Source organism: Lepidochelys olivacea (genome assembly GCF_965140295.1).
Source record: "Lepidochelys olivacea isolate rLepOli2 genome assembly, chromosome: 2".
Taxonomy (NCBI): domain Eukaryota; kingdom Metazoa; phylum Chordata; order Testudines; family Cheloniidae; genus Lepidochelys; species Lepidochelys olivacea.
The window spans coordinates 682,603-699,213 of NC_140412.1; the positions used below are offsets into that span (position 1 = coordinate 682,603).

Here is a 16,611-nt window from a genome sequence, read left to right on the forward strand (position 1 = left end):
GGTGTGCTCTGCTCAGGTTCTTTCTTTTCACCTTTGTAGAGACTTACCAAATAGCCAGGACATGGGGGCAAACGAACTGTAAAATTACTAGGGCCAGCTCAGCCACCAGAAAGAGTGGAGAAATGTATGCAACTCAGCTTAATCACACAGACACATGCCGAGGATTGCCCTGAACTCACCTTTCCTGTAGACGGCCACCACATGCCAAACCCCTGAAGAGCAGGCACTTTCCCCACACTTCATAGTTATCACCCAACGCCAATCAGCTCATGTGCAGGGCCCTGAATGATAGACATGCCAAGGGATCCCCAACTCAAAGTCTCCAGGATGGTTTTAGCAGGACGGAGTCAATTCCAGAGCAAAAAGCTTCCCCACTTCCAAACCACCTCTTGCTCTCTTAGGTGGCCCTCATTAGGCAATACTGTTTCAGAACAATCAAACTAAATCAAAACAAATAAGCCTGTCCGTGCTGTAAATCAGGCCTCTTTCTACACTTTGGCATGCCAGACCCAAGACTGGAGGGTGTAGCACAGACAGCTACTCATTGGCCAGTCTCCACATGAGACCGGGAGAACTACTCTGTAGTGTACAACAAAGGCCACCTAGTCAGGAGTTCCCATAAGTACTGCTGACTCAGTGCATTGTACGAATCGGTATCCCTGTGTTCAATAGGACTGCTGGACTCTAAATAACGCACGCACTCACCCACCTCATTTCAAATCCTGCTGCTCTGTTTCTTACCTGAGCTGTTATCTTTGCTGTGGCAGCTGCTGCAGCCACAGCTGCTGCAGGGGGTAATCCTCCAGGCGTTGCAGGTGTTAGGAGAGGCATTGGGGGAGTGACAGCTTTGCCAACCCGGAGATATTGGCCTCCCAGGTCAAAGAGATTCATAGATGAGACAGCATCTTGTGACGACTGTGCCTTCTCATACTCTGTAATGATAATTGGAACCCTGACAGAGCGCTCCTTAAAGATGGACATTTCAGGCTCCCAGGGATAATGCCCCACCTGCCTGCCTCCTAAACGTAGAACACTTTCCCTCCAAAATTTTGGTTTGTACTTCTAAGAACACAATGGTCTTGAGCGGCAGTCATCAGTGTCACTACCAACCACTCCCACACCTCCTAGATCACACACCCAACCTCTCTGGTTGTCCAGGATCTTCTCAAACATTCAGCGTAAAGGGAGATGGTTCGCATCACATCCTAGGTGCTAGCTGAACAAGAACACAGAATCCAGTTTCCAGTTGAGAGCCAGGCAGCCCTCTGACATCAGGCCAGGGGTCGCTCTGAATCCCACTCTAACCCATAACTGAAAGCAGAAGCTTATTGCCACTGCTTGGAGCAGACACGGATCCAAATCCAATGACATCCCCACCCCACTCCATGACAGGTATCAGAGCAGCCAATTTACCAATGAAGCCATAGCCTTTGTGCTTCCCTGTTGTGGGGTCCCTGGCTAGCGTGCAGGACTTAATCTTCCCAAAGGCCTCAAACACACTCTTAATGTCGTCATCTGAAAGGTCCTGGTGAACAGATGCCACGTAGATGCGGTTGAAAGCCCGTGCCTCCTCAGCTAGCTGGTCTATGATTGGCTGTGCCTGTCCAATATTACTAGGCCTACCAACCTGTAGAGAGCAAAGCAAACACAAACACCTCTTTGAGTGCTCCAAGAGGCAGCACTGTGACTCACCCAAGACACAAGGACTGCAAATGCTAACAGAGAGCAGTTTAACCCCACATAATACTTTCCATGGCACGGCAATTAGCACCACAGAGCCACAATTCATTATGATGTCTGGGTTGTAGTCTCCAGTGACTCCACAGGCCACCATGGGATATCAGGGTTACAGAGACAAGCCAGATACAGGACGTTTTCTGTGGCACTTGTTCCTGAAGCAAGCATATTTCAGACTTGTATCTTCCCTCCTTCTCTAGTGACTAGCTTCCAATGCTACAATGACTAGCTGTCAATACTACAGGCAGGGCACAATGCCTCCATACCATTCTCCGGAGCTCCCAAAAACCCATATCGATCAGGCACTGCAATTGCCTGAAAAGGGAACTAAGAGGAAATGACTTTGGTGAAATATGTAAGGACACTGGGTTTTCACCGATACTGCAAAAGGAACGTCCCCAAAAGTCTCCCACTCCTATCAGGGAATCTCTTACTTGATGCCTGGGAATACAAAGCTCAAGTCCCTTGTTCCTTTCAGTTTGTACTAAACCTTTCCCCCTCTTCATGCAGAGGACTAGGTTACCCCAGAGCCTCATTTCCCTCATAATACACATACAAACAAGCCCCCTTTCTGCAGAGCCCAACAGGCACCACCAGGGTCAGCAGTCACTCACCTGCCTGCTGCCCACAAGACTCCATATCTAGGCCACAAAGGGCTCCCATTCTGTGGATGGGGCAGAACAGAATAGCGCCAAGCGCCCCTCCCTCCTCCTAGTGTATATTAACACTTTATGGGCTCTTCCCAGAGGGTCAGAGGCAGGTGCCAAGAACCAGCCAGTTCTCAGTGAGTGGACTCAGGTGGCGCATTGAAAAGAGGCCCACTGAGGAACAGATCTCCTAGAAACATAGATTTTCTTCTTTAGGCTCTTCTGACCATCTGAAAAGCCCCATCCCTGCAACACAAACAGCAGCATGAGCCAGACTCGCCTCCCATGTAACGCAACCCACTGTCACTCACCTTTATGTTTCTCCCACCCAGCATGACCGAGTTCATCTGCTCCAAGGCCAACTGAGCAGCTTCAGGCACCTCGTATTCCACGAAAGCAAAGCCCTAGGATAGAGGGGAAACCCTATTAAATTGTACCCATTTCTTCTTGTTGAACCCATAGTGCTCGCATTCCCCACTCTGCCAACTAATGCACCCTGTCTGTATCACATTGTGCCAGATCCCAACCGTTCAGCCAGAGCTTCCCACCCTCCAAGCCTTTCCCAATAGCATGCTAATGCAGAGAGCAACAAGCTGAAGCACGAAAGTGCCTGAACACACTCGTGGCCACTTGCTTCCTGAGCTGCTTATCACAGAATAGGCCTTTTAGCTAGGGAGACAGACTAGTGCATGCGCACAAGGCAAGCTAACTGCTCAGCATTCCCCAAGCTCCATACCCCACATGCAGCTGTTAGGTCATTGCTATGGCTTCCGGGGACACTAAAACCTAGGCAGCACAGCAGGTGAATACATTCAATCCTAAAAGCTCCGGCTCCAGGCACACGCCCAGAACTCTCAGTGGAATACAACAGGGATCACTTGAAGAACCACCTCCTAGACAGCTTGCTCTATACTGCAGACTAGGAGGGTGCATGCCCCTCCTTCCCTAGATGCATGCAGGGTGACCTTAGAGAAAAAGAAACCACTCCTAGGGCTGTTAACCAACCTTGTGTTTCATTGTAACAGAGTCCCAGGACATGTCAATGCTTTTGATAGGTCCAAATGGGGCAAAGGCCTGGCGGATGGTGTCCTCTCCCAGTTCGTAGTATATGGAGCCCACGTACACACGACACATGATGGCCAGCGCCCGCTGCCTCTGAGCTGCCATCTGTATTGGAAAGAAGAACTGGCTGGTTAGCTTAGGGGGTCGTCACAGATACCAGGACAGCTCTCTCCCCTGTCCCGCCCGCCCCAGGAGCTGTGACCCAACAGCAAGCAGCTCCTCATTGGCTGCAGCACAGCCTGGAACACTCTTAGTGGTAAAGTAGTATTTTCGCTCAGTGCATGGACTGTTGGGGAGTGCAGGGCAGTAAGGCTCACTCCCAGGGGCACAGTCAAGTCTCTTATTTGCTCTGCCACTTAAGCAGCCCTAACTCCAACCCACCCTGACAAGATCACATCTCTGGCAATGCCTGCAGCAGGGGGAAATACCTTCATTCTAAAACAGCTTCCCCTCCAGGCAGCAAGGGATCCAACATCAGGCACTAACAGCAATCCCTCCTGTCCTGCATGGCGCAGCAAAAGATCCAGTATTGGGTACCACATGCTCTCATTTTCCCCTGCCCTGGGCATCAAGGGATCTAGCACTGGGAACCACCTCCTCCCCACTCCCTGGGCAGCAAGGGGTTTGGAAACGGGCTCTACCTCCTCCCCTCTCCCTCCCTTGGCATTAAAGGAGCTGACACTGAGCAGCAGCTGCACTGTACAGTTCAATAAAAACAAACAAAATCTAACAATTAAACAAAACCCTTCTCTTGAGGAAGTCTGTGGTGCTCAGAGTTAGCATCTTCCACTGGTATTGGCACCTACAGTGGTACAGCTCCACAGACTCAGCCATTGTCTGTCCCAGTGCAGAGAAAGCCTCTGCACTCTTTTCCTGAACCTGTCTGAAAGTCTGTTTGCAAGAGAAACCTGGTTGCTCCCCAGATGGTATCCCTAAAACCAGCTTCCTCCAAGCCACATGGCAGTTCTAAGAACTTCACCTAGGAAGGTGCTGCCTGCTAGGACACACTGGCCAAATCTGTGATCTTATCAGCATGCATTGGGACCAAGGCAGAAAGAAAAGCCCTGCAGAGGCAGCTCCCTATAATCAGCAATAGTGTATTTATTATCGCACACTGGAGACTTGTACAGGGCTACATTCTTATTCTGCATGGAACAGCTGGAACGAATGCAAAATGGTGAGGGCCCTACAAAGAGGGAAAAAGCAGCACTAATCTTAGTGCCTTCCTCCCCAACCCAATTCTACAGTACTCCACAGCCAAGTAGGGAGCTCTGTGAACACTTACCCCCCCCAAGAAGGGCCTTGCTATAAGGCCATTGCATGAAGGTCTAACTCAGGTGGAGAGCTCTGGCATAAGGGTGAGCACAATGAGCTCAGAGTTGTTCTGTGTCCTGTCTAGGGATGCCACAACTCATATGGTAACAAAAGGGTGGCCAGGGGGTCTCTCCTGCAACACAGTAACAGACAGAGCAGGCAGGGACTGTGTCTGATGAGACAACCGCACAAAATAAATACCAAATGCATCTGAGCCTGTCACCATGACCAGGGAAGTAACTGTTTGTAGCTGAAAATACAGCCTCAGTCAGGATTGATTCCTAGCACTTTAGGGGAGGGAGCGCTATCATCGAACCAGGTTCTCACACCACACTACTGTGCTTGCAGTTATATTAGATAACTTGAACCTGGACTCATCAAACAAAGGAAACAAAGGTTTTGTTTTACCTCTAAACTGGGGCTGTGTTTTATGCTTTTAAAATGAGATTTTATGATAGCTCCAAAACCCTGTGAGCCAGGTGAAAAGTGAGGCACAGTCACACTGTAGAGCAGCTAGGCAAGAATATCTCTAGTGTAGTCTCCCAATCCTCCCACCCTTGGGAAGCCAACATTCATTACTATCAGCCCCTTTCTTCCACTGGTTGCATCAGGGGTTCCCAAACTGCATGCAGGCACAACCCCATTTTAATGTATTATTTTCTGCAGAGATCACAGACAGCATGGAGGATGCAACAGCTCTACAAAACGGCATCCTCCATGTGGCGTAACCTTGTACATAGGGTGCTGTGCTGAGGCCGCCAATTTGTACATACACCGTACATATGAGGTCACGCTGTGCTGAGCGAACTGGCATCCTCTGCACACAAAGGATCATCACAACGCCATCTGCTGATGGGGTCACGGCCCACAGTCAGGAACCTCTGTTTTTATATATTGACTTTTTATTTTTTACAGCTGCCTTCATTTCCCCTCTAAAATTGGCCTTCTTCCTCGATTGTGGGACAGTGGTGTTTTGGGGATCTAGTAAAATGTTCTTAAATTATTCCTAATCATCATTCACATTTTTCTGATTAAATTCTTCCTCTCAACTGATCTGGCTCATAACTGTTTTCAGCTTTGTGAAATGGGCCCTAGTAAATGCATCAAGCATCTATATTACTGGTCTGGACTTTATTCTGTGTGCACATTATAAATGTGATCAAGTTATGATCACCTGTACTTAAGCTACCATTAATTTTTAGAGCTGTGACCAGTTCCTCTCTCTCTCTGTTAGAACAAGGTCTCATACACCACCCTGGATAGGCTGCAATATGTTCTGAGTTAGGGAATTGTCATCTATGCTTAGAAATTCCAAGGATGTTTCTGTACTGGCAGCACAAGACCTCCGCCATACGTCACTCAAACTGAAGTCCCCCATGATCACACAGCTTTTATTTTTACACACTGTAATTACGTGCATAAAAGGAAGCAGTCATCCTATTCCTTAGTGGGCTTTGGTGGTCTGTAGCAGACACCAACTAGTACCCTACTTGTGCTTTATCTGTCTTCTTCAGAGTTTTCAGCAACTTGCAAACAGCTAATGTCATTTTTGAGATAGAATGCCCCTCCCCCTTCCCATTGATCTTAACATTCCAGTTGGGCGAACCAACCCACCAGGTTTCAGTAATACTAACTAGATCAAGTTTATGCTCATAAATGAGCAATTCCAGTTCCTCTTGTTTGTTACCCAGGTTCCTAGCATTGGTGTTCAGGCAATTAGATAATTTCTTCTCTTCATGTTCTTTGGTTCCTTGATTAATTTTGTTCTCAACATCTTGATTTTGTGCTGAGTGCTCAGATTTTCCCTCATTCTACCTTCCCCTTTTGCTATTAGTTTAATCCTCTTCTTACTACTCTAGCCAGCCTGAGGCCCGTGCCCCAGGCATAGGGATTTTCCACACCTTTAAAGATGTGTACATGAAGGGGGCATTCTCTTCTCCTCCAATGATAACTGCCACAGAGACAAGACTGATAGTATTAGCCCTTCTCCGATATTGGGCAGCAACCCTCACAGTGGGAAATCCACATTCTAAACCTTCTGCACAAGCAGGAGACTCCAGCAGCAGCAGGAGGAGGAGTGAAGTTCTGAGGAACCCATTCACGCTCCTTTACATTAGATATCTGGGCCACCAAGCTAGGGTTGAGCTGAACTATGATGGTAACAGGCACATGTGAGTACTAGTAGGAACCTGCAGTGCAGTGAGTTAAGGGAAAAGGCAGCATATTTTTGTGAACTTTGCGCAGGACCAGGTGCCAAGAACATGCATGTGAATCCTGGTCCTGCCATTGACTCTCCTCTGTAGCTCTGGGTTGGGCACTTGACCTTTCCGCTTCCCCATCTGTAAACAGAGGCTAAGGATTCCTCCCTCACCTCCAGGTGGGCAGTCAGTGTTTGTATGTATAGACAGTGCTGTTAATTAGGAGCTAAGGAGGATTATTATTAAGGACAAGTTAACATGCACCTTTTCAGGATGGAGCTCAAAACGAGGGAGGCAACATGCAAAGCACCACTGTTTTCATCTGCACTTTTGATGCAGTTATGTAAGGAAACTGCTTGTCTTGGTGAAGTGACAAGGTGAAACCCTGCTCGGTAACACTCCTGCAGGTAGAGGTCTGCTGGATAGGAAGCTTTGACTATGGTCAATAAGACGCTATAACAGGAAGCTCAGGCTGCACTTCCCTCACAAATGAGCCTTGTGGGTCCTGCCAGTGGAGACGGTCCCATTCTTAAGGTATACTTGCTCTCCACACTCCCGCTCTTGAGATAAAGCATTTGGTGGGAAAACGGGGATCTTAATAATACCGAGTTCACAACACACCATGATGGCTGATCCAGGGCAAAGCCTTGACTTCTAGCCTTTCTGTCCCTCCAACAGCAGGTGCTGGCTCCTGGCAAAGGGAGGCTTTTTTTTTTTTCGTAAGTGATTTACAATACTAAGCCAGTGGTTAATCTATCATTATTACATGTTTTCATCTCTGTTACCCAATGGTGCATGATGTGGCTGCAAAACACAGTTTAGCAGAATTAGTGATATGGGAGATCAATAATATCTAAATTAATTGATAAAGCGGGTTCTTGGGCAACATGGCTCAGGAACTGGCCATGCTGCCTTCAGGCAGAGATGGCTCTTCCTGTCCCAGTCCAAGCTTACCTCCCCCCCACAAATGCTATTTTGGCTCCCCAGCTGACAAGCTACCTACCGTGGCAGTGTTACAGAAGGAAAGCCAGGCATGTCTAGTTTTAATGCTTCTTTCCCCTTGGAGCACTGGCCTCCAGGTTGCATTTTACACCAACCAAAGAAATTACATTTCAGCTAGACGAGGAAACATTTACAAGTGACCCTTTGCACAAGGAGAGGGGGGTTATAGCCCACATATGCCAGTGCCCCATGTGTCCAGAAGGGGTGGGGACAGATAATCCCAAGTAAATCAGACTCTCTGTGGGAGTAATTAGAAACTTCCAGCACTACGGGACTGCACTGCTTTTCTCTGAATAACTCTATTGTTCTTTTTGCTTCAGCCCTCACTGCTTTACTTGAAACACATGCCAAATTCTCCTAGCCTACAAGTATGCACATAGCAACAGAAGTCTCACATTTGGTCTAGGATATGCTCTGAAAGCCTGTAATGCCCCAGTGCTCCCCAGCACCCTAGCTGCTAGGTCTCTGTTCTGTGTGCTGGTTTCTTAACAGCTTGCCCATTTGTGAGTTACCTTGGCAGTTACTTTTAGGTCAGGACCTCAGAACTGTAGCATCCCTAGAAAGGTGGCTCCCACAATTTCACAGGTGTTCAGAACTGCTTGAAATCTAAAGCTCTCTTTGCAATTGACTCCAGGGCCCAGGGGGCCAGTGTCACAGCAGACTGTACCCAGCCCAAGGTCTTCCTTTGGGGAGTTTACACTTTGTCTCAGTTTTTTGTGCTTGTCCACAGCAGGTGGGTATGTGGGAGGGTTGTACTGGGTTTAGTTAAGAGCATTGTATTACCACTACATACTTCCCCACTCTAGGCCCTGACTAAGACAAAGTGCCCAAGAAGAAGTGAATATGTCTATTGACCGATTGTAAAGGTGAGAGAGGATCTCCAAAGCCCATTGTCACTGCTGCCATCTGAAAGACAGTAAAGACAGAGTTCAGTCTGTTGGAGCTGAGCATACTACGGCTGTTCGTAAAAACTCAAGCAGAGAGCGACGGCACAGGGAACCTGTGGGAGAGGCCTCTCCTTCCTTGCCCCTCACTGCCCGCTCCCAAGGACTGTCCAGCGCTGGGACCCTGCAGATGCCAGGCCCACCAACTCTGGGGAGGGGTGTGCTGCTGCCAGTGCCTCAGGAAGCAGGGTTTCTCCCAGGGGGGACTCAAGGCAATAGTAACCTCTGTAACCACTGTCCTTGATTCACCCCCAGCAATTACAAGGAGCCCCTCATCTAGAGCAGCTGCCCAGGAACATACAGAGCCCTGAAAGGCCAGAGCTACCTAATGCAGCTGGCATATCCCCACTTCAACATTTTTTAAAACATACACAACCCCCCAAATCATTATGCTGGGCTCTTTAACCTCAAACAGGAGGCAGTGAGCTGTATGTAAGGATTCTCAGAAGGAAGGGGGGTTTAAACAGCAGCAGAGGGGTCTCCTAGGACTTGGACAATCCTGCATTAGCAGGAATAACCAGCTGGAGTTCTGAGAAAAATCTACAGAGTCCATGGTAGTGGTGGCACTGCCAGCAAGGCCAGAGAGACGGGCACCTTCTCTTCATGGGGGACAGGATGGTGAAAGGATACTGCTCCCAGTAACCCCAGACACCACCTTAGCTTCAGGTTGACAGTGGAACTCACAGCAGATGCTTTGATTTTCTGGCAACTGAAAAAATTGTCTAGCCAGCCAACAGGAGAGGAAGCATCAGCTTCTCTTCCCAGGGCAGTCTGCTTTCCTGGGGGGAAAGGGAGGGTGAACGTATGTATGAGGGCAGGAGAGGGATTTCCTTGACAGGGCCGAAGACAACATACTTCAATTTCACTGTGGAAACAGAAGTGCAAGTACCTGGCTCCAGGCAGACCTCAGGGCTGTGCTCTGGTTCTAAGTGCATAAAAGGCTCCACCTTGTGGGGAGAGTAAAGGCAAGGGGATGAGCCCAGAGGGATCTCTCACCTGCAGGTTAGTGAGTTGCTGTTGCTGGTGGGCGATGGTTTGCTTCACCAGCACACTCTTGATACTCTGCTCCATCGCATACTTCTTTGCCTGGAAGGAAATACAGACTCCATAATCACAGGGCACAGGACTCTGCAAGGTGCCAGGGAAGGACATTTAACTTCATACAACATTCCCCAGAACCCCACAACTGGTTGCCACTGGTGCTTTCCAGTGCTCCGGCCCCAAGCACTAAGGCACTTTACATTAGTCAAGGGCCGACAGCTTACTATGATCTTGATCAGCATCTTGGAGTTGTTCACCCTGAAATACAGCACAATGCTTGAGCAAGGACGGGGTGGACTCAGAGTCTGCAGCAGGCGCAATGTTAGGAAAGCATCATGCACTACACACTCAGCATTTCCCTCTTCCTCCCTCTGCCCCTCAGCTCCCACCACTGCACCTTACCTGCTGAGATGAGGGCAGGACAGATAGCCTCCTTCAAGTCCTTTCCACTCAGAGAGCATCTGGACAAAAGGTTCTACAAAGAGCGAGGCGGCTCCTATTCCCCATGCCCAGACTCTGCACCGAGCGTATCCCTTCCCTTCCTTTACAGAGTATGTCTACACTATATTGGTAAGCAGGAGCTGTGGGTCCTTCTATATACTCCAGCTCCCTCCGCCAGTCCCCTGAGCTGTGGCTACAAGGCTGAACTGTTTTTCCTTTACCCAGCCTTCTACCACTCTGGAAAACACTGAGCCTTGCACATCCAATGATGCTGAGATGGAGGCTCCTAATCAAGGGGTCACTAATATCCATGGATGTGCCATGCCCAGGTGACAGAACGGACAGATTCAGCCAACCCCACTCAAAGGCACCTGCTTTCCATTGCTGTACGTGTTTGGGAGGTGCCGGGGAACGGCAGGCTCTAAACCGTGGATTTGAGGCGGGTGCTTCGGAAACCTGGAAACGGACAATGGGATTTACATCTGTCAGCTATGGAGCAGCCAGAGGAAACGAGGCCGTTTCACACTGCGAGCCAAACACAGACACACAAGCAGCTTCAGCATTATGGGAACATTCACACCAAGCCTACAAAGAACAAGGCATACCTGCCTCACCAGAATCTGGGAGACACCTAGCCCACAGCTCCCACCTTCCCCTCCATTCCAAACTCTGCTCTCCTCTCCTCTCAGCACTTCAGACATCACTGGTTCCCACTCGGAGCGGAAGCCAGAAGTCGGCAATAATGTCCTAACCGGATGCACACATAGAATTGAGAACCAGAGATCAGAGTTGGGATGGACTTGGTTCTACAATTAAAATAGCTTGGCTCCAAAGGGATGAAATAATCTTTGCAGTATATTAAAGGTCCCCTTATAACAAAGGGGCAGGTAATAGTTGCCCAGAGAGCACAGGAAAGGTAGAGAGAGTTTGCAATGTGTTCTAGCATGAATCCTGCAGAGGATTCAGCTGGAGCATTTCTGGAATCTGTTATCTGTTGAGTCCAGGCTGCACCTGACAGGGACTTTGGGGCAGCAGCATCTCATCATCATTGGGATCAGAGAAACCTCTTAACAACTTAAGATCAAACTGTTATCTACTTGGATCTCGGCAAGTTTTTTGTTTTTTACAAATACATCCCATAATGTTCCCATGCAGCTACCAGGAATTCCCAGCCAAGAAAAAACATTTCTTGTGCATGATTCTAAGAGCTCAGGTGCAGGGACAGCGCAGTCAGTATCCCCTCTGTATTCCTGGCAGGCGGGTTCCCCACCTGGTATGCTCCCCTCTGTGGCAGCAAGCCTGACACTAACGATGAGGAAGAGCTAAAGAAAGGCCACACGAGGGCCACTCACCTTTTGAAGAGCTTCCTGCTGTTCCGGGGTGAGAGGAGGAAGCCCCAGCTTAGCTGCTGTGCTTTGTCCATTTTCCAACTTTATGGACTCAGTGCCCTGGAACAGAAAAAGCACCATGAAATCTGCCCGTTAAAATGGCCAGTTTCCTTTCACAGACACACACAGCCAGCTCCGCTCCAGCAGTCCAGAGCATTCAGGTTCAGAAATCGAAAAGTCAGAAAAGCCCCTGCAGGGCTCAGACCAGGGGTGGCCAACCTGTCGCTCCAGTGCTACGCGCAGCTCTTCAGAAGTTAATATGTGGCTCCTTGTGTAGGCACCAACTCTACAGCTGGAGCCATAGGCACCAACTTTCCAATGTGCCGGGGGGGGGGGGGGGGGGTTGCTCACTGCTCAACCCCTGGCTCTGCCACAGGCCCTGCCCCCACTCCACCCCTTCCTGCCCTCTCCCCTGAGCCTGCCGTGCCCTTGCTCCTCCCCCCCCACCACAGGGCCTCCTGCACAACACGAAACAGCTGCGGGAGGTACAGGGAGAGGCTGGGGGGGGGGGGGTGGATCAGCAGGGCTGCCGGTGGGTGGGAGGCCCTGGGAGCAGGAAGGGGGAGCTGAAGGGTGGGCTGCTGACGTATTACTGGTTTCAGAGTAGCAGCCTACTCTGTATTCGCAAAAAGAAAAGGAGTACTAGTGGCTCTTTGGCAAGGTCCATTGGTAAATTCTGGCTTCTTCTCAGGCTCAGGTTGGCCACCCCTGGCTCAGACCTACTAACATGTAACCTTGTTCTCAAAGAGCTGAGCCACCTCCTCCGAGGAGTCTATCCCATCACCCAGGCACCCTGCTAAGCATTCCAGATACCCAGCCTAAAATTTTTCTTTTGCATCTCATGCCACTAATCCTCAACTTATTTTTGAGAGGGGGAACGATTCCTTATCTTAACTCACACGGTCATCTCCTAGGTTAGCAGCCCTGCTCCCCATCCCCAAAGTCATATTAAGAACATAAGAATGGCCGTACTGGCTCAGACCAATGGTCCATCTAGCCCAGTATCTTGTCTTCCGACAGTGGCGGGTGCCAGATGTTTCAGAGGGAATGAACAGAACAGGGCAACTTATCAAGTGATCCATCCCCTGTTATCCAGGCCCAGCTTTTGGCAGTCAGAGATTTAGGAACGCCCAGGGCAGGGGACTACTTCCTGGACCACTTTGACTAATAGCCACTGATGGACCTATCCTTCATGAACTTACCTAATTCTTTTTTAAGCCCAGTTATAACTTTCCACTTTCACAACATCCCCTAGAATCATAGAAGATTAGGGTTGGAAGAGACCTCAGTAGGTCATCTAGTCCAATCCCCTGCTCAAAGCAGGACCAACACCAACTAAATCATCCCAGACAGGGCTTTGTCAAGCCTGACCTTAAAAACCTCAAAGGATGGAGATTCCACCACCTCCCTAGGTAACCCATTCCAGTGCTTCACCACCCTCCTAGTGAAATAGTGTTTCTGAATATCCAGCCTCAACCTCCCCCACTGCCACTTGAGACCATTACTCCTTTTTCTGTCATCTGCCACCACTGAGAACATCCCCTGGCAGCAAGTTCCACAGGTGGACTGTGTGTTGTGTGAAGCAGTACTTCTTAAGTTTCTTTTAAACCAGATGCCTATTAATTTCATTGTGTGACCACATAACAAAGGAACCAGGAAAGGGGGAAAATAATACTTCCTTAGACTGCTGTCATATCCCCCGTTAGTCGTCTCTTTTCTAAACAGACACATCCCAGACTTTTAATCTCTCCTCATATGGAATCTGTTTCATACTCTTAATTTTTTGTTGCCCTTCTCTGTACTTTTTTCAATTCTAATATATCTTTTTTGAGATGTGGCAACGAGAACCACATGCAGTATTCAAGGTGTGGGAGTACCATGTATTTTTATATAGTGGCATGATGATATTTTCTGTCTTATCTATCCCTTTCCTAATGGTTCCGAACATTTTCTTAGCTTTTTTGACTGCCATCTCACTCTGAGCAGATGTTTTCAGAGAACTATCCACAATGACCCCAACAACTCTTTCTTGAAAGCTAACAGCTAATTTAAACCCCAATCGTTTTGTACGTATATAGTTGGGGTTATGTTTTCCAATGTCCATTACTTTGCATTTACCAAATTAATTTCATCTGCCATTTTGTTGCCCACCCAGCTTTGTGAAATCCCTTTGTAACTCTTTGCAATTATCTTTGGATTCAACTATCCTGAGTAATTTTGTATCATCTTCAAACTTTGACACCTGACCATTTACCCCTTTTTCCATATCATTTATGAATATGCTGAACAGAACTAGTGCCAGTACAGAATCTTGGGGGACCCTGATATATACCTCTCTCCACTGTGAAAATTGACCATTTATTCCTACCTCTGTTTCTTATCTTTTCACCAGTTACGGATCCATAAGTGGATCTCCCTTCTTATTTCATGACTGCCCACTTTCCTTAAGAGCCTTTGGTGAGGAACCTAGTCAAAGGCTTTCTGAAAGTCCAAGTACACCATATCCACTGGATGGCCTTTGTAGTCCACATTTGTTGACACCCTCAAAAAATTCCAGTGGATTGGTGAGGCATGATTTCCCTTTAAAAAGCATGTTGGCTCTTCCCAAATATATCATGTTCATCTCTGTGTCTGACCACTCTTTTTGCTACTATACTTTCTACAAATTTTCCTGGTACTGAAGTTAGGCTTACTGGCCTGTAATTGCTAGGATTACTTCTGGAGCCTTTTTTAAAGAATTGGAGTTACATTAGCTACCCTCCAGTTACCTGGTACAGAGGCCGTTTTAAGTGATAGGTTATACCCCACAGTTAGTAGTTCTGCAATTTTGTATTGTAATTCCTTCAGAACTTCTGGGTGTATCCCATTTGGTCCTGGTAATTTATTACTGTTTATTTTAATCAGTTTGTTCCAAATGTCCTCGGACACCTCAATCTAGAACAGTTCCTCAGATTGGTCCCCTAAAAAGAATGGCTCAGGTGTGGTGGTAATCTCTCTCTCTCATCCTCTACAGTGAAGACTAACGCAAAGAATTTAACTTCTCCACAACAGCCTTGTTTTTTCTTTAGTGCTCCTTTAGCATCTCAGTCATCCAGTGGCCCCACTGATTGTTTCGTAAGCTTCCTGCTTCTGGTGTACTTAAAAAAAAATTGCTGTTAGTTTTTGTGTCTTTTGTTAGTTGCTCTTCAAATTCCTTTTTGGCCTGCCTAAACAGGCTTTTACACGTGACTTGCCGGAGTTTATGCTCCTTTCTCTCTTCCTCAGTAGGATTTGACTTCCTATATTTAAAAGCTGCCTTTCTGTCTCTATTCAGAGTAACAGCGGTGTTAGTCTGTATTCGCAAAAAGAAAAGGGGTACTTGGGGCACCTTAGAGACTAACCAATTTATTTGAGCATAAGCTTTCGTGAGCTACAGCTCACTTCATCGGATGCATACTGTGGAAAGTACAGAAGATCTTTTTATACACACAAAACATAAAAAAATGGGTGTTTACCACTACAAAAGGTTTTCTCCCCCCCCCCCACTCTCCTGCTGGTAATAGCTTATCTAAAGTGATCACTCTCCTTACAATGTGTATGATAATCAAGGCGGGCCATTTCCAGCACAAATCCAGGGTTTAACAAGAACGTGGGGGGGGGGGGGGGGAGGAAAAAGCAAGGGGCAATAGGTTACCTTGCATAATGACTTAGCCACTCCCAGTCTCTATTCAAGCCTAAGTTAATTGCATCTAATTTGCAAATTAATTCCAATTCAACAGTCTCTCGCTGGAGTCTGGTTTTGAAGTTTTTTTGTTGTAATATCGCAACTTTCATGTCTGTAATCGCGTGACCAGAGAGATTGAAGTGTTCTCTGACTGGTTTATGAATGTTATAATTCTTGACATCTGATTTGTGTCCATTTATTCTTTTACGTAGAGACTGTCCAGTTTGACCAATGTACATGGCAGAGGGGCACTGCTGGCACATGATGGCATATATCACATTGGTGGATGTGCAGGTGAACGAGCCTCTGATAGTGTGGCTGATGTTATTAGGCCCTGTGATGGTGTCCCCTGAATAGATATGTGGGCACAGTTGGCAACGGGCTTTGTTGCAAGGATAGGTTCCTGGGTTAGTGTTTCTGTTGTGTGGTATGTGGTTGCTGGTAAGTATCTGCTTCAGGTTGGGGGGCTGTCTGTAGGCAAGGACTGGCCTGTCTCCCAAGATTTGTGAGAGTGTTGGGTCATCCTTCAGGATAGGTTGTAGATCCTTAATGCGTTGGAGGGGTTTTAGTTGGGGGCTGAAGGTGACGGCTAGTGGCGTTCTGTTATTTTCTTTGTTAGGCCTGTCCTGTAGTAGGTGACTCCTGGGAACTCTTCTGGCTCTATCAATCTGTTTCTTCACTTCCGCAGGTGGGTATCGTAGTTGTAAGAATGCTTCATAGAGATCTTGTAGCTGTTTGTCTCTGTCTGAGGAGTTGGAGCAAATGCGGTTGTATCGCAGAGCTTGGCTGTAAACAATGGATCGTGTGGTGTGGTCAGGGTGAAAGCTGGAGGCATGTAGGTAGGAATAGCGGTCGGTAGGTTTCTGGTATAGGGTGGTGTTTATGTGACCATCGCTTATTAGCACAGTAGTGTCCAGGAAGTGGATCTCTTGTGTGGACTGGACCAGGATGAGGTTGATGATTGGATAGAAATTGTTGAAATCATGGTGGAATTCCTCAAGGGCTTCTTTTCCATGGGTCCAGATAACGAAGATGTCATCGATATAGCGCAAGTAGAGTAGGGGCGTTAGGGGACGAGAGCTGAGGAAGCGTTGTTCTAAGTCAGCCATAAAAATGCTGGCTTACTGCGGGGCC

The 16,611-nt window shown here is 47.9% G+C and overlaps 1 protein-coding gene across 2 annotated transcripts in view; it reads right to left on the bottom strand.

Annotated features, from left to right (window-relative positions):
- The window catches only part of PUF60 (poly(U) binding splicing factor 60), a 53,087-nt gene that overhangs the window by 5,579 nt on the left and 30,897 nt on the right, over positions 1–16,611 (bottom strand). Inside the window, exons 2-8 of one of the 2 annotated variants that reach the window (XM_084620005.1) lie at positions 11,739–11,834; positions 9,901–9,990; positions 8,816–8,866; positions 3,390–3,551; positions 2,696–2,788; positions 1,414–1,627; positions 742–932 (exon numbers count right to left, since the gene is read on the bottom strand). In XM_084620005.1, coding sequence (XP_084476131.1) covers positions 742–932; positions 1,414–1,627; positions 2,696–2,788; positions 3,390–3,551; positions 8,816–8,866; positions 9,901–9,990; positions 11,739–11,834 — 897 coding nt within the window. The remainder of the gene's footprint in view (positions 1–741; positions 933–1,413; positions 1,628–2,695; positions 2,789–3,389; positions 3,552–8,815; positions 8,867–9,900; positions 9,991–11,738; positions 11,835–16,611) is intronic. The other variant, XM_084620006.1, reaches the window with a different exon arrangement.